Genomic DNA, 27,067 nt, shown 5'->3' with positions numbered 1-27,067 from the left:
ACTTACTGATGGAGGAGGCATGTCACCTCTGACTGGAGCTGCTGTCTTAATAATTATCAGGCTAGTAGCAGGATATACTATTAGAGGCATATTAAGTTTGTGCAGTGTGAAATCACACTTTCTGGACTTGTTTCAGAAACAATAGCAGATTTATGATTATCCACAGGAACCTCTGCTCCAAGGTGCTTCCATTTGAAATCTAGCACTGAGGAAGATGATTGTGAAAACTTTTTAATCCTGTTTTTTTTATTTTTATTTATACTAGAAACTGGGGACATCCCTGTTTAAAACTAGGGTTCTAATAAATCTGTAACTGAAATCAGAAATTAAATTTATTTACTGATATTTTAAAACAAGACTTTGACAAACCTTGTCTTTTAGATATTACTTTGCCTTTATTGCTTGAAGTTAATGTAATTAAATAATACATCCACACTCTTAATATATATAGTTTAAAATGTAGTTACAAGGCACAGGCATTTTAATTACGTTTCTCAAAAAAAAAGTATCCTCAATTTAACAGTAACTCTAAATGCCACTTCAAATGAGTTCAGAATTTTTATTTAAACAAAATTTATTGACAATAAGTCACTAGCAAGATTTCTTATATTCTTGAAATTTTATGCTCATGTTTTTCTAATTTTAGCAATTTATTATTTTAGCACCATTTAATATAATTTAAAATCTTGGTTCAGTTGTTATACATATGAAAATATTAGTGTGCAAAATAAAATTTATCTATGCCCTTAAACTGTAGTTAAAAATTTCTGAATACCTTGCTTAAAACAGTGACTTGTTTTTTTTCTGCCAGAAAGTCAGCTAAAGATGCAGATCTTAGAATATTTTTTTGTATTTTATTAAACCCATAAAAATTAAGCTGTCTCACCATACTCTTTATATTCTTAATTTCAAATATTTTGAAAGGGGCCTCTCTCTCCAAAATATCTTTCTTAAAGAGTTCTTCATTAATTACTATAGAAGTTCTATTTTCATCCCACCAAATAGACTTAACTTGGTCATTTTGAACAATTTTCCACAGTTTTCTGGGAAATGTCATAGCAAGAAAATTATTCTCTACTTCTGGTTCGGAGGTACAAAATGTATAACGTGGTCTTTTTATTAAGGGTCCATCACATAAAGCTTGAAAGGTATTTTCTTCAATCAAGGCCCTCAAGTCTAAATCATCAGGATATACATGATCATATAATACAGTATTAATGGCAGTTTCCAAATCAGTAGATCCATTTTGAGAAGAAACCTCTTGAGTTTCTGAAGAAACATGTGCCATCTCAAATAAATTTCTCTTTAGCTGCTTTTCAGACTTCACTATTTTGAATACTCCAGCTTCAAAAAACATTCATACCATCACACTGTCAACTTGAATAGCTTGTAACATCACACACAAAAAAAGGTCTTCTAGCAATTATTCAATGGATGTAACATTCATCCAGTGTTTTTTTCTCACTCTAAAATATTTTATCAGTTAAAATAATATATAGGCCGGATACTTTCAGAATTATCAAAAAATAAGATCTACAAATTCTTATAACTGTAGAAATTTTTTACCTATGTGAAGAAATTAGCTTTTATTTTTATATATTTTTTGTCATTTCTTTTATTATTGAATCATTTTATTTTATTTTTTTAGTTTTTATTAATTTTTATGCATTGTGTTAACATGGATTCAAGAGTTCCACTCGATATAACTCCATCACCACCCATTCTTGTGTCCCCCATTTATATACCCTTTGTCCCCTCCCCCTAGTTACCTCTCCCCCTTCCCTCTGGGCTTTGCCGCCCTGTTATCTGTATCTATGTATAATGTATATATAAATTCACTAATCTCTTCACCTTCTCTAATCCCATCTTCTCATCCCCCTTCCCTCTGACAGCCGTCCCTCTGCTCTCTGTAACCCTGCCTCTGCCTCTCTTCTGTTCCTCAGTTCACTTTGTTCATTAGATTCCACATGTAAGTTAATTTCACTCTGTCTTGCAACAATGGTACATAAATTATATTAATTACAATCAATCAGAAAGGATGGAGGCTGAATGACATCAAGTGTTTATGCAGGCGGTAGGGGTTGTATTTGCCCTTTGCCCTGGAGAAAATTAATCTAAGCCTTATATCCCTGTCTTACCTCATGAGAATTCACAGTAATGCATGCAAGCATAGAGAGAAACAGGTTTTCATGGGTAAGTCATGCCTGTAATTTATAAAACTTTTTCAGCATGCCTGGTTAGATGCTTCAAAGCACCCCAGGTGATGTCAGGCAATCTAGGAGTGGTTGGGAGTGAGTTAGGTCTCCTTCTCTTTTTCAGGTTCATTCCTGGAGGTGGACTCACCATCAGCTATTGTATCTCTGGAACCAGGCTGTTTCCTAGGGGTTGATGCCAACTCATAATAAGGCTTCAAATTTCTTGCTGGTATCCAAAGAGGACCTGTTTGACAAAATTGCATCATACCCTCACCTCCAGGTAAGCAATTAGACTGGACTCTGCCACTCAGGACCAGCTAATACATTCTGGCACAACAGGAGAGGCTTAGGCCACTACTCAGCTGCTGTAAAATGCCTCTCAGTTGCAGAAAGTCCAGATGAAGAAATGTTCAAAAAATGAAGAGTAAAAAGAGCCTTTATACAAGGTTCTGGTGGGTGTCTCTCCTGGCTCCCATTTTTTGTTTATGGTATTGGTTCTTAACAAGGCCATTGGCGCTTTTTGCAATACCTGTAAGTTTGGGTAAATTCCTCAAGCTCCTGAGGCCCACAAGACTGTCCCAAAGTTCTGTTTTGTTTTCTTTTCAGGAAAATAATTCTTCTGAAGTCCTTCCTACCTTTTCTTCTTTTTTTTTTAAATCTTTGTTTATCTTCTCAGTTTCTTCTTTTTTTGTTTCTTCCCTCTACACAAACTTTCTACAACCTAACAAACCTTCTGTGACTTACACAAACCTCCTTTTTTATCCAGAAATAACCAGTTTTCAGAACAACTTGTTTTCCTTTTCCTTTCAAAAGTGTCTCTATACCTTATACCTTTTCTCATTAAAACCATACAATTTCTTTCCAATGAATCAGAATTTTCAATTTCTAAAATCTTAACTTTTAGTGAGGACTAAATAATTAGCAATTTTAGATTAAAACTTTTTAATTTTTTTTTCTTTCTTTCTTTTTTAATAAATTTTTATTAATGATAATGGGATGACATTAATAAATCAGGGTACATATATTCAAAGAAAACATGTCTAGGTTATTTTGTCATTAAATTATGTTGCATACCCCTCGCCCAAAGTCAGATTGTCCTCCGCCTCCCTCTATCTAGTTCTCTGTGTCCCTCCCCCTCCCCCTAACTCTCTCCCTCCCTCCCTCCCATGTCCTCCCTCCCCCCACCCCTGGTAACCACCACACTCTTGTCCATGTCTCTTAGTCTCGTTTTTATGTTCCACCAATGTATGGAATCATGTAGTTCTTGGTTTTTTCTGATTTACTTATTTCACTCCGTATAATGTTATCAAGATCCCACCATTTTGCTGTAAATGATCTGATGTCATCATTTCTTATACCTGAGTAGAATTCCATAGTGTATATGTGCCACATCTTCTTTATCCAGTCTTCTATTGAAGGGCTTTTTGGTTGTTTCCATGTCTTGGCCACTGTGAACAGTGCTGCAATGAACATGGGGCTACATGTGTCTTCACGTATCAATGTTTCTGAGGTTTTGGGGTATATACCCAGTAGAGGGATTGCTGGGTCATAAGGTAGTTCTATTTGCAGTTTTTTGAGGAACCACCATACTTTCCTCCATAATGGTTGTACTACTTTACAGTCCCACCAACAGTGGATGAGAGTTCCCTTTTCTCTGCAGCCTCTCCAACATTTGCTATTACCCGTCTTGTTGATAATAGCTAATCTAACAGGGGTGAGGTGGTATCTCATTGTAGTTTTGATTTGCATTTCTCTAATAACTAATGAAGCTGAGCATCTTTTCATATATCTGTTGGCCATTTGTATTTCTTCCTGGGAGAAGTGTCTGTTCATGTCCTCTTCCCATTTTTTCATTGGATTGTTTGTTTGTTTGTTGTTGAGTTTTATGAGTTCTTTGTAAATTTTGGATATTAGGCCCTTATCTGAGCTGTTGTTTGAAAATATCATTTCCCATTTAGTTGGCTGTCTGTTTATTTTGATATCAGTTTCTCTTGCTGAGCAAAAACTTTTTATTCTGATGTAGTCCCATTCATTTATCTTTGCCTTCACTTCTCTTGCCATTGGAGTCAAGTTCATAAAATGTTCTTTAAAACCCAGGTTCATGATTTTAGTACCTATGTCTTCTTCTATGTACTTTATTGTTTCAGGTCTTATATTTAGGTCTTTGATCCATTTTGAATTAATTTTAGTACACGGGGACAGGCTGTAGTCGAGTATCATTCTTTTGCATGTGGCTTTCCAGTTTTCCCAACACCATTTGTTGAAGAGGCTTTCTTTTCTCCATTTTGTGTTGTTGGCCCCTTTATCAAAGATTATTTGACCATATATATGTGGTTTTATTTCTGGGCTTTCTATTCTGTTCCATTGGTCTGAGTGTCTATTTTTCTGCCAATACCATGCTGTTTTGATTATCGTGGCCTATAATATAGTTTAAAGTCAGGTATTGTAATGCCCCCAGCTTCATTCTTTTTCCTTAGGATTGTTTTGGCTATTCGGGGTTTTTTATAGTTCCATATAAATCTGATGATTTTTTGTTCCATTTCTTTAAAAAATGTCATAGGAATTTTGATGGGAATTGCATTAAATTTATATATTGCTTTGGGTAATATGGCCATTTTAATTATATTTATTCTTCCTATCCAAGAACAAGGAATATTTTTCCATCTCATTGTGTCTTTTTCTATTTCTCTTAATAATGCCTTGTAGTTTTCGTTATATAGGTCCTTTACATTCTTTGTTATGTTTATTCCTAGGTATTTTATTTTTGTTGTTGCAGTCGTGAAGGGGATTATTTTTTTGAGTTCGTTTTCTAATATTTCATTGTTGGCATATAGAAAGGCTATGGACTTTTGTATGTTAATTTTGTATCCTGCGACCTTACTGTATTGGTTTATTGTTTCTAATAATCTTTTTGTGGAGTCCTTCGGGTTTTTGATGTATAGGATCATATCATCAGCAAAAAGTGATACCTTTACTTCTTCTTTTCCGATATGGATGCCTTTTATTTCTTTGTCTTGTCTGATTGCTCTGGCCAGAACTTCTAGCACCACGTTAAATAAGAGTGGAGAGAGTGGACAACCCTGTCTTGTTCCTGATTTAAGGTAGAAAGTCCTCAGTTTTATGCCGTTTAATATGATGTTGGCTGATGGTTTATCATATATGGCCTTTATCATGTTGAGATATTTTCCTTCTATACCCATTTTGTTGAGAGTCTTAAACATAAAATTGTGTTGTATTTTATCAAAAGCCTTTTCTGCATCTATTGATAAGATCATGTGGTTTTTGTTCTTTGTTTTGTTGATATGGTGTATTACGTTAACCGTTTTGCGTATGTTGAACCATCCTTGAGATTCTGGGATGAATCCCACTTGATCATGATGTATTATTTTTTTAATATGTTGTTGTATTCGGTTTGCCAGTATTTTGTTTAGTATTTTAGCATCTGTATTCATTAGAGATATTGGTCTGTAGTTTTCTTTCTTTGTACCATCCTTGCCAGGTTTTGGTATGAGGGTTATGTTGGCCTCATAAAATGTGTTTGGAAGTATTGCTTCTTCTTCAATTTTTTGGAAGACTTTGAGTAGAATAGGAACCAAGTCTTCTTTGAATGTTTGATAGAATTCACTAGTATAACCGTCTGGGCCTGGACTTTTATTTTTGGGGAGGTTTTTAATAGTTTTTTCTATTTCCTCCCTGCTGATTGGTCTGTTTAGGCTTTCCGCTTCTTCATGACTCAGTCTAGGAAGGTTGTATTGTTCTAGGAATTTATCCATTTCTTCTAGGTTGTTGAATTTAGTGGCATATAATTTTTCATAGTATTCTACAATAATTCTTTGTATATCTATGATGTCTGTGGTGATCTCTCCTCTTTCATTTTGGATTTTATTTATTTGAGTCCTGTGCCTTTTTTCCTTGGTGAGTCTTGCCAAGGGTTTGTCAATTTTGTTGATCTTTTCAAAGAACCAGCTCCTTGTTTTATTGATTTTTTCTATAGTTTTTCTGTTCTCTATTTCATTTATTTCTGCTCTGATTTTTATTATCTCCTTTCTTCGGCTGGTTTTGGGTTGTCTTTGTTCTTCTATTTCTATTTCCTTAAGGTGTGAAGTTAAGTGGTTTACTTTGGTTCTCTCTTGTTTGTTCATATAGGCCTAAAGTGATATGAACTTTCCTCTTATTACTGCTTTTGCTGGATCCCAGAGATTCTGATATGTTGTATTTTCATTTTCATTTGTCTGTATATATCTTTTGATCTCTGCGCTTATTTCTTCTTTGACCCATTCATTTTTTAGAAGTATGTTGTTTAGTTTTCACATTTTTGTGGGTTTTTCCCCCTCTTTTTTGCAGTTGAATTCTAGTTTCAAGGCTTTATGATCAGAAAATATGCTTGGTACAATTTCAATTTTTCTAAATTTGCTGATATTGTCTTTGTGGCCCAACATATGGTCAATTCTTGAGAATGTTCCATGTACACTAGAGAAAAATGTATACTCTGTCGCTTTGGGATGAAGTGTCCTGTAGATGTCTATCATATCCAGGTGTTCTAGTATTTCATTTAAGGCCACTATATCTTTATTGATTCTCTGTTTGGATGACCCATCTAGAGCCGTCGGCGGTGTATTGAGGTCTCCAAGTATGATTGTATTTTCGTCAGTTTTTGTTTTAAGGTCAATAAGTAGCTGTCTTATATATTTTGGTGCTCCTTGGTTTGGTGCATATATATTAAGGATTGTTATGTCTTCTTGATTCAACTTCCCCTTAATCATTATGAAATGACCGTTTTTGTCTCTGAGTACTTTTTCTGTCTTGTAGTCAGCATTATTAGATATGAGTATTGCTACACCTGCTTTTTTTGGGGTGTTGTTTGCTTGGAGTATTGTTTTCCAGCCTTTCACTTTGAATTTGTTTTTATTCTTGTTGCTTAGATGTGTTTCTTGTAGGCAGCATATAGTTGGATTTTCTTTTTTAATCCATTCTGCTACTCTGTGTCTTTTTATTGGTAAGTTTAATCCATTTACATTTAGTGTAATTATTGACACTTGTGGGTTCCCTACTGCCATTTTATAAATTGCTTTCTGTTAGTTTTGTATCTTGTTTGATTCTTCTCTTTTGTTTTTCTATCATTTGTTTTTGTTTGTTTGTGTTCCATACTTCTTTCCTCTGTTGCTACCTTTTTTAAGTCAAGTGTTTTTGTGGTGGTTTTTTCAAGGGTGGTTACCATTAAGTAATGAAAAGGGTACCTACCATATTCATTGTAGTACCCTATCTTATGAGTATTTCTGCACTTCATTGTCCTTTGCTACTGTTAATCTCCATCCTCTCCCCCTTTTTTTTCCTTTGTTGTCACAGTTTCAGTTTGGTTTTATTGTGTTCTTGGTGGAGCTGTTACTTGTAGTGTTGTTTTCTTTTGTTCTTTGAATCTGGTTGGAAAACCCCCTTTAGTATTTCCTGGAGTGGGGGCTTTCTGCTGATAAATTCTCTCATCTTTTCTGTATTTGTGAATGTTTTTATATCTCCTTCATACTTGAAGGATAGCTTTGATGGGTATAGTATTCTTGGCTGAAAGTTCCTCTCTTTCAGGGCTTTAAATATTGGGGTCCACTCTCTTCTAGCTTGTAGAGTTTCTGCTGAGAAATCTGATGATAATCTAATAGGCCTTCCTTTATATGTTGTACTCTTCTTTTCCCTGGCTGCCTTGAGAACTTTTTCTTTGTCATTGGTTTGTGTCATCTTTATTATGATGTGCCTTGGAGTAGGTTTGTTGCGGTTAAGAAAACTTGGTGTTCTGTTTGCTTCTTGAATTTGAGGCTTTAGTTCTTTCCACAGGCTTGGGAAGTTCTCGTCTATTATTTGTTTGAGTATATTCTCCATTCCATTTTCTTTCTCTTCTCCCTCTGATATACCTATTATTCTTATGTTATTCTTTCTAATGGAGTCAGACAATTCCTGTAGGGCTTTCTCGTTTTTTATTATTTTTGAGTCTCTTTCTTCTTCTCTCTGTGGTGCCTCAAGTTGTTTGTCTTCTATTTCACTAATCCTATCTTCTATCTGGGCTGTTCTGTTAGCTAAGCTTGTTACCTCGTTCTTCAGCTCGTGAATTGAGTTTTTCATTTCTGTTTGATTTGTTTTTATAGTTTCAATTTCCTTGGTAATATATTCTTTGTGTTCATTGAGTTGTTTTCTGATCTCCCTAAATTGCCTTTCTGTGTTTTCTTGTATATCTCTGAGTATTTTTAAGATTTCTATTTTAAATTCTCTGTCATTTAGCTCCAAGGCTTCCAATATGTTAAGTCTTTTCTCCATAGATTTTTCCACGTCTATTTGTGTTACCTCTCTTTCTTTTGTATCCATAATATTCGATTTCCTCTTTCTTATTGGCATCTGAGGGTGGTCTTGTTGATAGCACTAATTAGAATTAATAAAGAGTAAAAAGAAAAAAAAAAGGTAAAACACCCCACAAAAAAAACAGTAATAATTTATTATTTCCCCCTTTTTTCTTTCTTCTCTTTCCCTCCTCTCCCCTCCTCAGGGAAATATTGTGATGACCTGTGAATTATATTATGCTAAATGGAACAAAAACTGCCTATAATGGAGGGCCTCATTTGGGGTGAAGAGTTCAAGGGGCAAAAAAAGGGAGTAGGGACCTACTAAATGCAAAAAAAAAAAAAAAAAAAGGAAGAAAATCTTAGACAAGCATAAGATGATTTGCTTGTAAGTGATGGTCAATTAAGAGATATAATGAGAGGGATAAGAGGGAACCAGAAAAAAAGGAGAAAAAGAAAAAAAAAGAATAATAAATAAAAAAATAAAAATAATAAGTAAAAATCTGTTGTATTAAGTGGAGCGAAGACTAAATACAATGGAGACCTTGGGTTGGGAGGAATGCTAGTGAGTTAAAAAGCAATGTAAAAAGTACCCAAAATGCCACAAAAATAAACAAACAAACAAAAAAAACAAAAGCGAAAAAGAAAAAAACACACACAAAAAAAACCTTGAGTCCCAAATTAACTAATTTGTTCGTGATTGAAGATTAAATGGGAGGAAAAATAAAACGAGAAAAGAAAAAACGAAGAGAAAGGAAAAAATGAGAAAAAGAGAAAAACGAAGGAAGAAAAAAAAAGGAAGAGAAAAAAACAAAATAAAGCAGAACAAAAAAAAAAAACAAAAGAGGAGAGAGTGAGAGTTAAGTGTTTTGGAGTATAACCTTAAAGGAGGGTGAGGATGAAGATAAGAAATAAAATGTAACACTCATGGGTAGTGTAGTTCAAGAAAAGGGAAGCATAAGATGGGCAGAGAATAGAAGGACCGAGGTGGAGGAAATAGAAATAATAATAATAAAGGCAATAAGATAGAAGAAACAAACAACAGCAAAAAAAAAAAATTAGTGGAACAAGTTGTAAAGTCTGTGGATTTTTCTTGATTTTGAGAGGTTAACTTCTTCCTTTTTCTTTTCTCTCCCTCTTCCTGGTCGGTGACTCTGTACCCCAGGCTCTGCCCCTGTGTCACACTTAGGTAGGGATTTGCAGTTGACGGGATTCTATGGCAATGTCATATAATTGGCTTTAGTCTTGCTGGTAGTCAAGGCTTGTTGGCGTTTGCAGGGTCCAATGATGAGAGAGTTTGCTTTCCTGGAGTCTCTCTCCTAGTCCCCCCTTCCTGAATTAGCAGCCTGGTGATCCAGCTATAAGGCTGCTACTGCTTCAGCCTGGGGAGTAAGAGGCTCAAAGAGCTAGGAAATCCCCACTCTATCCCCACCCAGCGCAAGGCTTTGGGAAAGGCTCTGGCAGTCAGAGCCTCCAGTGTAATCAGGCGGGGGTGGGAGTCAATTGCTGTCAAGGTGACTGTTCAGCACGTAGCATTCAGTTGGACCACTCAACCCAGGCTTTCCACACTTTGTAGCCTGTTTTGGCTGGGAAGAAGAGGCACTAGTCTCTGCTTGCGACTAGTGTAGTAAAGATCTTATTATCTGCCAAGTCCCTCTTGTTAGCGTTTATCCCTGAATATGGAGGCTCTATCAATCAGAAGTTGCCCCCGCCGCTTTAGCGAGAGGTACTAAGAAATATCACACCTCTTGTCTTGGATTGCTGAACTGAGAGAGATCTTATCAATTAGAGCCCGTGGGTGCACAGATTTCATGGGTTAAGCTAATTTCAGTGATTGGGTCCGCAGCTGTGCTCCCGAAGGTATTTCAGGTTGCCTGCGCGCCCCTCCCCCAACGCTTGATTGTTAGCTTGAATGGCTGGGTGAGGTGCCCCGCCCACGGAGAGAATCTCCCAAGTAGGGAAGACCGCCCTGGCGCCTCTCCCGCTCGCCCTGCCGCTGGCGGCTGGGGCGCACCGTGCGCAGGATAATGGGGCACCCTGGGTGTGCAGGCCAGTAGGGCACGCGCGCGAATGGGGTGCTCCAGGCACTGGTGGCTGGGGATTCTCACTCGCAGTGCACGGGCCGCTGGGAACGTTAGCGGTGCTTGCTCTGCACCCGGACCCGGCGTGCGCCGGTGGCTGCTCGCCGCTCCTGAGTGTGGGCCGACTCACCACATGCGCACTCCCTCCGCGGCTTGAATGAACATCCCTGTGGTAGTTAGCTTCCTCCACACCCTCGTCTCTCAGATTCAAGTGATAACAGTCCTTTCGCTTTCAGTTTGTGTGGAACTCCGGAATGCTCCGAGGATAAATTTTTCTGTTTCTAGTGGATATATTTGTTGTGATTTTGGGGAGATCTGTCAGACGCACTGCTCACGGCACCATTTCTGTGACGTCCAGATTAAAACTTTTATGAACATATTACATGACCTTCAGAAACAGATTCTGTTGTTGGCAAACAAACATATTATCAAAAGAGATAACAGAAACTCTTTGTCCAAAACACTCAAGGAAATCAGAAAAATTCAAGATCTAGTCTAGTTTCTGATATTCATAACTCTGTTAATGAATATTACTGAAATACATTTTTCCCCTAAAATTAACCTTAGTTTTTTTAAAGAGCCAAATTAAGATTAATCTAGTTACAATATTAATTCCAGTTTTTATTTGGCCTGGGAATTTGCGTAAACACAAGAATAGTAATTGATCATATTGGCTTTTTACAATCTATTAATACTTTGCTGAATTATAAGAAATTTTCAGACTGAGTTTTAAATAGCCCCTCAGAGCACACACAAAGCCAAGCTACACAGTTGGCATTAGGCTCTGCTGCAATCTTCCTGAAAATCATTTTCTTTACCACACTAAAACATGTCTGTGGTCACAATGTGGCAGCCGAAACTTTTACCTTGTGTATTTCTGTCCCTGCATTTTGACATACTGTAATCATTTCTGCTATATTATGGTGCTGCCCCTTAAGAGGAATCAAGACTTTGGCTATCAGCAATTGCATTCTCATAAGCCAATTGTAGGCTTAGAACCTCTGCTACTTGTTCATTATCTACCTGTCATGAAATAGCAGCTTGCAGGCAATTAATGAAATCAATATAGGGTTTGTTAGGTCTCTGATGAAAGCTTGCAAAAGAGTTCATAGGGGCCTTGGTATTGAATTCCAAACTAATGCCTTAAAAGTCACTGTAAAAACCTGAGAAAAGGCTGGATGGTACATCCAAGCCTGAGCCTGGGGAGTTTCATAAGCCCCAGCTCCTATGAACATATCAACACTAATAGAAGCTTCTGCATCAGATTCTTTGCAGCTTGTGTGTGAACTGAATCCTGGTATTCTTGTAGCCAGACACTGTATTGAATAATGGTGGTTACTGCTTTCACTAACCCTTTCCAGTCCCATGGGGTTATTTTATATCCTGCCTTGATAGCCTCTATAATTATTTTAGTGAATGTACTCTGTAATCCATTTTCAGCTATGCTTTTTCTTAATTTCTTAAACACTTGAAATTGCAAGTTTTCATGTGTAACAAACTGTCCAGGTAGGAAGATTACTGGGAATGCAGGGAAACAATCTTTTTCAAGCTTCAAACCCTCACAAAAACATCACTCAATCATACTTTCAGTTTGGTTTGAAGGTGATGATGGTAATTCTTGCTCAGAAGGAGCCTTTGGAGGTTGGGGAGATGGCTGGAAAAGTTGGGGCTCATTAGGAAGGAGGAACTGGTGATTTCTGCCCGAATTGGGTATAGTGCCAATCAACAATGATTCCATGTTGTTAGATGTTGTACAATCACTGGTCCTAATCTGTTGCAGAGCCAGTGCCCCATTCACTCCCAGTCTTCAATGTGTAGGCTCCCTTCTTTCAGATATTAAGAACACTGTTGAAGCACTGCAATAAGCAGCTCTGTGAGCAGCCTATCAGTGACCTTACATTCCACATTGTGGAGGAGACCATGGAGTTGAATCTTATGATTGCACTGCCCAAGAGAAAGGAAAGTTCCTATAATAGCAGGGAGTGCACTGAGAATTGTAAGGGAAAAAGATAGTGAATTCTCTGGCCTGAATCCTACTGACATTGCCACAGATGTGTAGAAGCTATTCCTCCATCATCTGTGTCACACTAAGCAGGATGTGTTGGATGTCCTTTTCCTTTACCAAACTTCAGGTCATTTCATAATCATTCCTCACACAGGGCACCACTTATTGTGGAGACAATATCTACAAGGAGACCAAGGTGATGGTCTCCAGAGAAATGGCAGCATGAGAGATGCTCCTGATTTCTCCTTTTGAAATTTTAACAAATTTAAATAAACAGAGAAGGACCCCCACTGGGCTTGCAGGTGTACCTGAAATATCCACAAAGCAGATGGACAAAGCTTTCATTGGGTGAGAAGGTGGACTGAAGATATTGTAGAATCCATTCCCAGAGGACAAAAGCCAGAGGACTGAGTTTTTCTCTTTCCTCATTGATATAACGGAGAAAGGCACTTTTAGTGTGAGTTTTGTTCTGGAACTGGGAGAAGTGGAGAGACTGGGGGGCAGAGGAAAAAGAGCTAAATTAAGGCAGGCACATAACCAAGAGCAGGAACATGGCCAGTTCCCAGGCTCTGCGTACATCCCTGGGTTTCACTTAGGATCATAAGCACTGGGTGCACACAAAGCCATCAGTGCTCCCTAGATGCATGCATGAATAAGCCATGGAGATCCATCACTGGGCACTAGGACATGCCCAATCTGCCTGTGCTTAGCCCACAGAGTTTGGCCTGCCAGGCATGGAGGTGCACTTGTTCTGCAATCTGTGTCCACACATGCTCCACTCCTGAAGCTTGAGCACCAGAACACCCTGGCACCATTGGCTTGCAGTGAACAGCCCCTGCCCTGGCTATGGGTCACACTTTGAGCAGACTCAGAGGGAGGACTAGGTTGCATCTCACCCAGTTTCCCAAGTCCCTCATTGCTTCCCTTGTTGTCCAAACAGTTGTAGTGGATTGCCCACTACCACTCTTTCCTGTGAGAAGCAATAGTACCTGTCGCTGGATCCCCTGCTTTGCTGAGAGGTGGGGAGAAACACCTGGAAACCTGAGACTGCCATTGTTAGAGCCACAAAATTGAAAAACCCTAACAACAAGTCCTTCCCACCAACAAGACTATGGCCCTGCTTTTCCTCCTTTTTTCTTCTTTCCTTTTTTTTCCTCTTACCCTTTTTTTTAATTTATTTTTAAAATTAATTTTAATGCAGTGACATTGATAAATCAGGGTACATATGTTCTGAGAAAACACCTCCAGATTATTTTGACCTTTGATTATGCTGCATACCCCTCACCCAAAGTCAAATTATCTTCTGTCACCTTCAATCTGGTTTTCTTTGTGCCCCTCCCCTCCCCCCACCCCTCCCTCTCTTTCCTCCCCCACTCCCTCCCCCTCCACCCCACTCCTTGTTACCATCACATTCTTGTCCATGTCTCTGAGTCTCATTTTTATGTCCCATCTATGCATGGGTTCATATAGTTCTTAGTTTTTTCTGATTTACTTATTTCACTCTGTATAATGTTATCAAGATCCATCCATGTTATTGTAAATGATCTGATGTCATCATTTCTTATGGCTGAGTAGTATTCCATAGTATATATGTACCAAAGCTTTTTAATCCACTCGTCCTCTGATGGACACTTGGGCTGTTTCCAGATCTTCGCTATTGTGAACCACATGATAATTTCAATAGAAGCAGAAAAAGCATTTGATAAAATCCAACACCCATTCATGATCAAAACTCTCAACAAAGTGGGAATATGGGAACATACTTCAACTTGATAAAAGCCATCTATGACAAACCCACAGCCAACATCATACTCAATGGGCAAAAATTAAAAGCAATACCCTTAAGATCAGGAACAAGGCAAGGGTGCCCTCTTTCACCACTCTTATTCAACATAGTCCTGGAAGTCCTAGCCAGAGCATCAGACAAGAAGAAGAAATAAAAGGCATTCAAGTTGGAAGAGAAGAAGTAAAGCTATCATTATTTGCAGATGATATGATATTGTATATAGAAAATCCTAAAGTATTAGTAAAAAAACTATTGGACATTTATCAATTCATTGATAAATGAATTCAGCAAAGTGGCAGGATATAAAATTAATACTCAGAAATCAGAGGCATTTTTATACACCAACAATGAATAGTCAAAAAGAGAAATTAAGGAAACAATCCCCTTCATTATTACAACCAAAAAAATAAAGTATGTAGAAGTACATTTAACCAAAGAGACTAAAGACTCATACTCAGAAAATTATAAGACATTGATAAAAGAAATCAAGGAAGATACAAGTGGAAGTATATACCATGCTCATGGTTAGGAAGAATAAACATCATTAAAATGTCTCTTACCCTTTTTGAATTGTATTATCCTGTTTTTATATTTTTTATTGTTTATTGTGACAGTTTTATTTCTGACACTTTATCTCTTGTTCTTTATTGCTCTCTTTCCTCTTCTTTATTTATTTATTTTCTCCCATATGAACATCATTTTTCTTCAAATTATTATATTTTGAACTCACTTTTTTGAGGTGGTTTGTTTCTTTTTTATTTCACTTTTTCATTCTTCTTTCATTTATCCTCAGTTCCTGCTCCTTATTCTCTGTAGTTTTTGTTCTGCTGCCATTATTTATAAGACTTTCACTGTTTTTTTTTCAATTTTGATTTTGATTTTTAGTTATCTCATTATTATTTTTAATAATACCACTCTCAAATTCCATTAAAAAAAAGAAATCAAGTATCTTGTATACATAAGACACAGACATAGCTCAGGTAAATTATGAAAAATCTCCAGAAAAGAAACCTCAATTATATGAAAACCTTGGAAGTAAATGACAGAAAATTCAAAATTAAAGTTCTAAAAAGAATCAGTAAAATACAAGAAAATACTTAAAAGGCAATTTGTGAGCTCATAAAAAACAAATTAATGAACAAATAAAGTAATTCACCAAGGAACTTAAAACTATAAAAAAGAACCAAACAGAGATAAAGAACTCAATACATGAACTAAAAAATGAAGTAGCAAGCTTAGCTAATAGAATGGGCCAGATAGAGGAAAGAATAAGAGACATTGAAGACAGCATTTAGAGGTACTACAGAGAGAAAAAGAGAGACACTCACAAAAAATTAAAAATGAGAAAGCTCTACAAAAATTATTTGACTCCATCAGAAAGAGCCAAATAAGAATAATAGATATATCTGAAGAAGAAGAAGAAGAAAGGAAAAAAGGAATGGGGGACATATTTAAACAAATAATCAATGAGAACCTCCCAAGATTATGGAAAAAGTGAGAGGCTCAAATTCAAGAAGCAAAAGAACACCAAGTTACTTCAAACTAAAAATACCTACTAAAATGCACATCATAATGAAATTGTCACAAATCAATGACAAAGGAAGAATCCTCAAGGCAGCTAGGGAAAAGAAAAATATAACATATAATCTCCTTAGATTATCATCACATTTCTCAACAGAAACTCTACAACCCAGAATAAAGTGGACCCCAACATTTAAAGTACTAAAAGACAGGAGCTAAGAGCAAGAATACTGTATCCATCAAAGCTATACTTCAAATATAAAAATGAAATAAAAACATTTACAGAAATAGAGAAGCTGAGGAAATTTATGACCAGAAAACCCCCACTACAGGAAATACAATGGGGATTATCTGACCAGATACAAAGAACAAAATAAAAGAAAACTACAAGTAAAATCTCCAAAAGGTCACAATAAAAACAAGACTAATCTGTGACAAAAATAACATAAAAAGAGAGAGGACAAAGATCAGCAGCAACAAAGAATAATGGATTGCAGAAGTACTCATGAGATAATGGACTAGAGAGTCCATATGATAGTTTTTTTTTTAATACCCTAATGATAATCACCCCGTAAAATGCCACTACTGAAACACATAGCTTAAAAAAAAGAAGAAACAGAGAAAAAGTATGAAACACCACCAAACAAAAATAAATGACAGAAAAACAAACGAGAAGAATCAAACAAGGAACAGAGCTATCAGAAAGATACAGTGGTACCTTGAGATACGAGTTTAATTTGTTCTGTAACTGAGCTCGTAAGTCAGTCAACTCGTATATCAAACAAATTTTCTTCATTTAAAATAACTGAAATAGATTTAATCTGTTCCAGCCCTGCGAAACATCCCCAAACCATCCTAAATTATGAAAAAAGACATGTTTTTAATTAAGAAACACATGTATACTTTACCAATGCATAACAAAATATATGAAATAAAAGAAAAAATTGTTATTTAGTTCAGTGGTACCTTGATATACGAGCAGACCAACATAAAATTTTAAGATACGAGCTGCAACTCAGTCTGTATTTTTGTTTGAGATCTGAGCTAAATTCCGAGATAGGAGTCGTGATTCAGGAAGCTGCCGCTAGTTGTCGTGTTGGTGCAGGGGTCCAGTATCAGCAGCACAACACCAGCATCAGAATCAAGTCAAATCTCATGTGCTGTACTGGTTCTTGCATCATTTTTGCATTTTTTACTAACGTTTTTTGTGTGCTATCATGGGGTCAAAAAAATGAGTGTAAAGGACAGTGCTGAGAAGAAGAAGAGAATGATGTCGATAGAAATAAAGCAAGAAATAATAGAAAAACATGAGCGTGGTGTACGAGTGATTGAACTGGCAAGGCTGTACAACCACAATACATCTACAATTCGTACCATCCTTAAACAAAAAGATGCCATCAAAAGTGCAAATCCAGCAAAAGGAACTACAATTCTGTCCCAATTAAGGACAAATATTCATGAAGAAATGAAGAAGCTTCTGCTGGTGTAGGTGAAAGAGAAAGAGCTGGCAGGAGATACAGTGATGGAGACTGTAATATGTGAAAAGGCACATGTTATTTACAGTGACTTGAAGAAGGAAGAACCATCAACTTCAAAAGAGGAAGCAGAAAATACGTTTAAGGCAAGTCATGGCTGGTTTGAAAATTTCAAGAAGAGATCTGGCATCCACTCGGTGGTGAGGCATGGTGAAGCTGCGAGTGCTGACGTTAAGGCAGCTGAGGAGTACATCACATGTTTTGCTGCACTTATTGCAAAGGGAGGCTACATCCCCCAACAAGTATTCAACTGTGAAGAAACAGGATTGTTTTGGAAAAAAATGCCCTGGAGGACTTTCATCACTGCTGAGGAGAAGAAGCTGCCAGGCCATAAACCCATGAAGGACTGTCTGACCCTTGCATTGTGTGCAAATGCTAGCGGTGACTGTAAAGTAAAGCCACTGCTAGTGTATCATTCCGAAAATCCTCGAGCCTTTAAGACTCACAAGATTCTTAAAGAAAAACTGCAGGTTATGTGGCGGTCCAATGCATGTGTTATGTGGCAGTTTTTCTTGAATGGGTAAATCTCGTCTTTGGTCCTGCAGTGAAGAAATATCTTCAAGAAAATAAACTCCCAATGAAAGCATTACTAATCCTTGAAAATGCTCCAGCCCACCCACCTGGTCTTGAAGATGACATTCTCGATGAGTTCAAATTTGTGAAAGTCCTCTACCTCCCACCCAACACAACTTCAATCTTGCAACCTATGGATCAGCAGGTCATTTCCAACATTAAAAAGCTTTATACAAAGCAGTTGTTTCGCCGTTGAGGTGACTGAGTATACAATTCTAACCCTTTGAGAGTTTTGGAAAGATCACTACAACATCATGATATGTTTACGCATTATTGACTTGGCATGGCAAGAGGTTACAAGAAGAACCTTGAACTCAGCATGGAAAAAGTTATGGCCTGATGTTGTTGCAGACTGGGACTTCGAAGGATTCTAACCAGAGACTGAGACCGAGGTAGAAGTGTTGGAGGAGATTGTGTTCTTCGGTAGTAGATGGGTCCCTGGTAGATGAGGGTGATGTAAACAAGTTTGTGGAAGAATGTGAGGAGAAACTCTCAACTGAGGAGTTGAAGGAGTTACAGATGATGCAACATACAGAGCTTCTGCAAGAGATTAGTAGTGAGGAGGAGGTAGAGTCTGAGGAAGTGATTTCTACAAGTGAAATTAAAGACATGCTGGCAATGTGGGAGAAGCTTTCAAGTTTCATTAAAAAGAAACACCCAGAAAATGTTTCAACTGGTGGTGCTTCAGCACTTTAATGACACTTGTTTGTTACATTTCTATAACATGTTATTTTTTTTAATTTTTTTGTATTTTTCTGAAGCTGGAAACGGGGAGAGACAGCCAGACAGACTCCTGTATGCACCCTACCGGGATCCACCCGGCACACCCACGAGGGGGCGATGCTCTGCCCCTCCGGGGCGTCGCCCCGTTGTGACCAGAGCCACTCCAGTGCCTGGGGCAGAGACCAAGGAGCCATCCCCAGCGCCCGGGCCATCTTTGCTCCAATGGAGCCTCGGCTGCGGGAGGGGAAGAGAGAGACAGAGAGGAAGGAGAAGGGAGGGGTGGATAAGCAGATGGGTGCCTCTCTCCTGTGTGCCCTGGCCGGGAATCAAACCTAGGACCTCTGCACGCCAGGCCGACGCTCCACCATTGAACCAACCGGCCAGGGAATTTCTGTAACATTTTAAAAGGCAGGAAAAGGCAAAACTCTTTGGATAGATTTTTATTCAAAAGCCCTGCAAGTGAAAGTGCCAAAAGTGCAGCCAAAAAGGCAAAAACGAAATGATTAAATGAAAAATACATAATGTTAAGCTTAGGTTAAGTTTAAAGTTAAGAAAGTGCATTATTTTACAATTAAGATTTTGTGGTTTTATTTTAAGTAAAGAAAGTGAAGTCTTAGTTTTTTTAAAAGTAAAGAAAATGCAGTTTTAGTTTACATTTAGTGTTAAGAAAGTGCAGTTTTAGTTTACGTGTCTACAATGCCTGCATCCCTTCCTCCCTCCCTCCCCCCCTCCATTAGCTGCACTCATCTGTCTCCAAGGGAAGAACACAGTACTAAATAACACTTTTTTGTTTTATTTCATATATTTTATTATGCATTGGTAAAGTATACATGTGTGTTTCTTAATTAAAAACATGTATTTTTGGCCCTGGCCGGTTGGCTCAGTGGTAGAGCGTCGGCCTGGCATGCAAGGGGTCCCGGCCAGGGCACACAGGAGAAGCGCCCATCTGCTTCTCCACCCCTCCCCCTCTCCTTCCTCTCTGTCTCTCTCTTCCCCTCCCGCAGCGAGGCTCCATTGGAGCAAAGATGGCCCGGGCGCTGGGGATGGCTCCTTGGCCTCTGCCCCAGGTGCTAGAGTGGCTCTGGTCGTGACAGAGCGACATCCCGGAGGGGCAGAGCATCGCCCCCTGGTGGGCAGAGCTTCGCTCCCAGTGGGCGTGCTGGGTGGATCCTGGTTGGGCGCATGCGGGAGTCTGTCTGACTGTCTCTCCCCATTTCCAGCTTTGGAAAAATACCAAAACAAAGAAAGAAACAAAAAAATGTATTTTTTCATAATTTAGGATGGTTTGGGGATGTTTCACAAGGCTGGAACAAATTAAATCTATTTCAGTTATTTTAAATGGGAGAAATGTGTTTGATATACAAGTTGACTGACTTATGAGCTTGGTTACAGAATGAATTAAACTCGTATCTCAAAGTACCATTTTGCTGTATTCTTACCTTGGAGATAGATGAGTGCACCTAATGGCAGAGGAGGAGGGAGGGAGAAAGGGATGCAGGCACTGTAGACACATAAACTAAAGCTGCACTTTCTTAACACTAAATGTAAACTAAAATTGCGTTTTCTTTACTTTAAACAAAACTAAAACTGCGGCAGCTTTCCAAATCACGATTCGTATCTCAGAATTTTGCTCGAATCTTGAACAAAAATACAAACCGGGTCACAGCTCATATCTTAAAATTTTGTATGTTGGTCTGTTTATATCTCAAGGTACCACTTAATATAAACTGGCAATAGGAAATCCTAAAGTGTCAATAATTACACTAAATATAAATAGATTGAACTCACCAATAAAGAGGCACAGAGTAGCAGACTAGATCTGTGTAAAACACAACCTTATGCTGCCTTGAAGAGAAACATCTAAGCTACAAGGATGAAAATAGAAAGTGAAAGGTTGAAAAACAATTCTCAAAGCAGATAATATCCAAAGAAAAGCTGATGTAGCCATACTTATATCTGATAATGCTGACTACAAGGCAACAAAGGTAATCAGAGACAAATATGATCATTTCATAATGATAAAAGAGACATTGTATCAAGAAGATGTAACACTTCTAATATGTATGCACCAAACCAGGGAGCAAGAAAATATATAACACATCTACTAACTGATCTAAAAATACACTAACAAAATACAATCATATTTGGAGATCTTAATACACCATTGATGGTTCTAGATCATTCATCCAAACAGAAAATCAATGAAGAAGTATTGGTCTTAAATGAAACACTAGAACAAATGGACATAATAAACATCTACAAGACATTTTATTTCAGAATGTCAGAGTATACATTTTTCTCTAGTGTACATAAAACATTATCAAAAATAGACAATATCTTGGGCCAAAAATTACCATCAACAAATTCAGAGAAATTGAAATTATACCAAGTATAGTCTCTGTCCATAAGGCTTTGAAATTAGAATTCAATGGCAAGAAAGAAGTAAAAAACCCACAAAAATGTGGAAATTAAACAACATACTTTTAAAAAATGTTTGGTCAAAGAAGAAATAAAATCAGAGATCAGAAATATATATAGACAAATGAAAATAATAACATGACATATCAGAATCTCTGGGATGAAGCAAAAGCAGAAATAAGAGGAAAGTTCATACCATTATAGGTTTATATCAAAAACCAAGAGAGAGCCCTGGCCAATTGGCTCAGCGGTAGAGCATCGGCCTGGCGTGTGGGGGACCAGGGTTCGATTCCCAGCCAGGGCACATAGGAGAAGCGCCCATTCGCTTCTCTACCCCCCTCCCCCTCCTTCCTCTCTGTCCCTCTCTTCTTCCCCTCCTGCAGCCAAGGCTCCATTGGAGCAAAGATGGCCTGGGCACTGGGGATGGCTCCTTGGCCTCTGCCCCAGGCGCTAGAGTGGCTCTGGTTGCGGCAGAGCGATGCCCCGGAGGGGCAGAGCATCGCCCCCTGGTGGGCAGAGCGTCGCCCCTGGTGGGTGTGCCAGGTGGATCCCAGTCGGGCGCATGCAGGAGTCTGTCTGACTGTCTCTCCCCGTTTCCAGCTTCAGAAAAATACAAAAAAAAAAACAAAACAAAACCCAAGAGAGAGCCCAAGTAAATAACTTAACACTACATCTTAAGGAATTAGAATAAAAAGAACAAAGGCAATCCAAAACCAGCAGAAGAAAGAAGATAATAAAATTAGAGTCAAAATAAATAGAGAACAGAAAAACTATAGAAAAATAATAATACAGTGAAGATTTGTTTCTTCAAAAAGATCTAAAATTGACAAACCCCTGGAAAGACTTACTAAAGGAAAAAGAGGAAGAACTCATATCAATAAAATCTGAAATAAAAGAGGAGAAATCACCACAGATATCATAGATATACAAAAGATCATTGTAGAATACTATAAAAAGTATATGCCACCAAATTCAACAATCTACAAAAAATAGATAAGTTTCTAGAACTAAACAATCTTTTTCTTCTTTCCACAAAGAAGTGGAAAGCCTGAATAGACTCATAAGCAGAGAGAAAATAGAAACAACTATCAAAAACCTTCCCAAAAACTAAAATCCAGGACTAGGCAGGTACACTAGTGAATTCTACCAAACATTCATAGAAGATTTGGTTTCTTTTTATTTAATCTGTTGTTTAGTGTAGCTACCTTCATTAATTACCTTAGCTAGAAATTCTGAACTTTTTAAAATTTATTTATTTATTTATTTATTTATTTTAGAGAAGAGAGAGGGAGAAAGAGAAGTGAAGGAGCAGGAAGCATCAACTCCCATATATGCTTTGACAGGGCAAGTCCAGGATTTTGAACTGGTGACCTCAGCTATCCAGGTCAAACTTTTATCCACTGTGCCACCACAGGTCAAAGATTTGGTCTCTATTCTTCTCAAAGTCTTCCAAATGACTGAAGAAGAAACAATATTTTCAAAGACATTTTATAAAGCCAATATAACTCTCATATCAAAACCTGGCAAGAACAATACAAAAAAACAAAACTACAGATCAATATCTCTAATCAATACAGATGCAAAAATCCTAAACAAAATACTAGCAAATTGAATACAACATATTACAAAAATAATACATCATGATCAAGTGGGATTCATTCCAGAAGCAAAAGGATGGTTCAACATATGTAAAACAATTAACTTACTATACCATATCAACAAAATAAAGAACAAAAACCATATGATCTTATCAATAGATTCAGAGAAGGCATTAGATAAGATACAATATCCTTTTATGTTTAAAACACTCAATAAAATAGATATCAAATGAAATTACCTCAACATAATAAAGTCCATATATGTCAAATCATCAGTTAACATCATACCAAAAGGTAAGAAACTGAAAGCTTTTCCTCTAAAATCAGGAACAAGACAAGGTTGCCCACTCTCTCCACTCCTATTCAACATAGTACTAAAAATTCTATCCAGAGCAATCAGAAAAAAGAAAGAAATAAAAGACATTTATTTCGAAAAGAAGAAGTAAAGGTTCACTTTTTGCAGATGACATAATCATGTATATAGAAAACACCAAAGAATTCACAGAAAGACTATTAGAAATAATAAACCAATACAGTAAGGTCACAGGATACAAATTTAATATACAGAAGTTCATTGCTTTATATATGCCAACATGAAACTTTGGAAAATGAACTAAAAAATAATAATTCCTTTTACGGTTGTAACAAAAAATAAAATACCTAGGAATAGATATAACAAAGAATGTAAAGAACCTATATACTGAAAACTACAAAGTATTATTAAAGAAAATTAAAAAAAAAAACACAATACAACTATAAGGTGACAAAGGATGATTTGACTTTGGATGATGGGTATACAACATAATTGACTTCCAAATGATGTAGAGACATTTGCCCAAACTCTGTGTACCCTGTTGACCAATGTCACCCTATTAAATTTAATTTAATTTTCTAAATAAAGAATAATAATTAAAAAAACTACTCAAAGACCAGATGGAGTGCACCAACGGACCAAGAGGAAATTACCTTACAACCCCTATAAAGGTTTTATGAGAACAACCTGACCACCAGTCCCTACAGATATTTATTGATACACTCAAATAGAAGCAGAGACAAGAATGAGAAAGTCAGGAAGGGAAACTTCTTATCTTAGAGTGGACAAAAAGACAAGGGAAGTAACTCAATTTTGAGATATCTACACAGTCTACTGATTAACCAGAATTGCTCATTCTATCTCTATCATGTATTGTGTTCAGAATGTACTGTATGCAGTACTTTTGTCTGTGGCACCACTGAGTCTTTTGCCTCAGGGCACTGAACTGTGTCCCTATTCTATGTCCCCATTTCAGGCCTCTACAAGGTTGCATTTCCAGAAGCAGTAAGTAAAAAATTCTTCTTCTTCACAGCCTCTCCAACACTTGTTATTATTTGTCTTGTTGATAATAACCAAGCTAACTGGTAGCATCTGTTTGTACTTTTGATTTACATTCCTCTAATAAAAGAAATTATTAGAGGAGCATCTTTTGAAGATGAGCATCCTTTCACATATCTATTGGCTATTTGTATGTGTTCTTGAGAGAAGTGACTACCCAGGTATCTCCCCATTTTTTAATTAAATTGTTTGCTTGTTTGTTGCTGAGTTTTGTGAGTTTTTTTATATACTTTCAATATTAACCCCTTAACAAAGCTATTGTTTGAAAATAGCAACATCCATTTAGTTGGCTTCCTATTTGTTTTGTCAGTTTCTTTTGCTATACAGAAGCTTTTTAGTTTAATATAGACTCATTCATTTATTTTTGCCTTTACTTCCTTTGCCTTTGGAGCCAAATTCATAAATTGTTCTCTCTAAACAAGGTCTATGAGTTTAGTACCTATGTTTTCTTCTATGTTATTTATTGTTTCAGATCTTATATTTATGTCTTTAACCCATTTTAAATTATTTTTTGTGCAGGGGGACAAACTAGTCGTTTCATTCTTTTGTATATGGCTTTCCAATTTTCCCAGCACCATTTATTGAAGATGATATCTTACCTCCATTGTATGTTTTTGGTTCCTTTGTTGAAGATTAATTGTCCATACATATGTAGTTTTATTTTTGAGCTGATTCTTTTCATTGGTCTGTGTGTCTATTTTTTCTCTAACACATGCTGTTTTGATTTATTGTGGCACATTAGTAAAACTTGAAGTCAGATAGTGTGATACCACAGGCTTCATTATTTTCCCTCAGGATTGCTTTATCTCTTCAAGGTTTTCTATAATTTCCTATAAACCTGGTGATATTTTGTTCTATCTCTTTAAAAAATGACATTGGGATTTTGATGGTGATTGCATTAAATTTATACATGGCTTTGGGTAATATGGCAATTTTAACTATCTTGCTGCTTTCTTTCTTTTTTTTCTTTTGTATTTTTCTGAAGCTGGAAATGGGGAGAGACTCCCGCATGTGCCCGACCGGGATCCACCCGGCACGCCCACCAGGGGCGAAGCTCTGCCCACCAGGGGGCGACCAGAGCCACTCTAGAGCCTGGGGCAGAGGCCAAGGAGCCATCCCCAGCGCCCGGGCCATCTTTGCTCCAATGAAGCCTTGGCTGCAGGAGGGGAAGAGAGAGACAGAGAGGAAGGAGGGGATGGGGGTGGAGAAGCAAATGGGCGCTTCTCCTATGTGCCCTGGCCGGGAATCGAACCCGGGTCCCCCGCACGCCAGGCCGACGCTCTACCGCTGAGCCAACCGGTCTTGCTTCTTTCAATCCATGAACATGAAATGTTTTCCATTTCATTGTCTTTTTCAATTTCTTTGAATAATGCTTAGTAGCTTTCATTATGTAGGCCCTTCACATCCTTAGTTAAGTTTAATAATGGGTATTTTTTTTAGATTTTATTCATTCATTTTTAGAGAGAGAGGAGAGACGAGAGAGAGAGAGAGAGAGAGAGAGAGAAAGAGAAGGGGGAGGAGCAGAAACCATCAACTCCCCTATGTGCCTTGACCAGGCAAGCCCAGGGTTTTGAACTGGCAACCTCAGTATTCTAGGTTGATGCTTTTATTCACTGCACCACCACAGGTCACAAACTAGATATTTTATTTTTGTTGTTGCAATTGTAAAAGGAATATTTTTAGTTCATTTTTCTAAGTTTTATTGCTAGTGTACAGAAAAGCAATAGACTTTAGTATGTATATTAATTTTGTATCCTGCAACTTTACTGTTTACTGTATTAGTTGATTGTTTCTAATAGTATTTTGACAGAGTCTTTGGGATTTTCTACAATATATAAAGGTAATGTCATCTGTAAAATGTGATAGTTCTACTTCTTTCTCAATATGGATGTATTTTACTTCGTTCTCTTGCCTAATTGCTCTGGCTAAAATTTTCAGAACTAGGTAGGTTGAATAGAGTTGAGAGTGAACAGCTTTGTCTTGTTCTTGATTTTTAGAGAAATAGCCTCTTTTTTCCCCCCACCATTTAGTATGATACTAGCTAATGTTTTGTTATATATGGCTTTTATTATTTTGAGGTACTTTCCTTCTATACCGACTTAACTATTTTTTTCTTTTTTCTTTTTTTAATTTTTAATTTTTCTGAAACTGGAAACGAGGAGAGACAGTCAGACAGACTCCCGCATGTGCCTGACCGGGATCCACCCGGCGCTCTGCCCCTCCGGGGCGTCGCTCTGCCGTGACCAGAGCCACTCTAGCACCTGGGGCAGAGGCCAAGGAGCCATCCCCAGCGCCCGGGCCATCTTTGCTCCAATGAAGCCTTGGCTGCGGGAGGGGAAGAGAGAGACAGAGAGGAAGGGGGGGGTGGAGAAGCAAATGGGCGCTTCTCCTGTGTGCCCTGGCCAGGAATCGAGCCCGGATCCCCCGCACGCCAGGCCGATGCTCTACCGCTGAGCCAACCGGCCAGGACTACTGAGTATTTTAAACTTCAAAAGATGTATCTTATCAAATGCCTTTTCTGCATATACTAATATGATCATTTGATTTTGTTGTTTTGTTGACTTTGATCAAATTCTGTATTTTTAATCAATGTTATGCTCCTGGGATAAATCCCACTTGAGAGTGATATATTATTTTTTTAAGGTGTTGTTGTATTTGATTTGTTAGTATTCTGTTTAGGGTTTTGTTTTCATTTTTTTGCATTTGTATTCATTAAAAATAATTAGCCTGTAGTTTTGTGTGTTGTGTGTTGTCCTTGCCAGGTTTTGGTATGAGGGTTATGTTGGCCTCATAAAATGTGTTAAAGAGTATTGCTTCTTCTTCTTCTATTTTGGAAGACTTTGGGAAGGAGAAGTACCAAATTTTTCTTGAATGTTAGGTAGAATTCACTAGTTTAACCATCTGGTTCTGGACTCTTATTTTCAAGGAGGTTTTTGGTAG

General features: G+C 37.5%; 1 protein-coding gene and 1 long non-coding RNA gene across 3 annotated transcripts in view; both read right to left on the bottom strand.

The window, feature by feature from the left end:
• The window catches only part of LOC136386873 (uncharacterized), a 265,786-nt gene that overhangs the window by 16,711 nt on the left and 222,008 nt on the right, over nucleotides 1-27,067 (bottom strand). The window lies entirely within an intron of this gene.
• LOC136386881 (heat shock transcription factor, Y-linked-like) lies at nucleotides 758-1,288 on the bottom strand. Its single transcript, XM_066358018.1, has one exon. The coding sequence runs from the start codon at nucleotides 1,286-1,288 to the stop codon at nucleotides 758-760; it is 531 nt and encodes a 176-aa protein (XP_066214115.1).

This window comes from Saccopteryx leptura, unplaced genomic scaffold, assembly GCF_036850995.1.
Source record: "Saccopteryx leptura isolate mSacLep1 unplaced genomic scaffold, mSacLep1_pri_phased_curated manual_scaffold_18, whole genome shotgun sequence".
NCBI classification, from domain to species: domain Eukaryota; kingdom Metazoa; phylum Chordata; class Mammalia; order Chiroptera; family Emballonuridae; genus Saccopteryx; species Saccopteryx leptura.
Note: the sequence above shows the minus strand (reverse complement) of the source record. Positions and strands in the feature narration are given on the sequence as shown.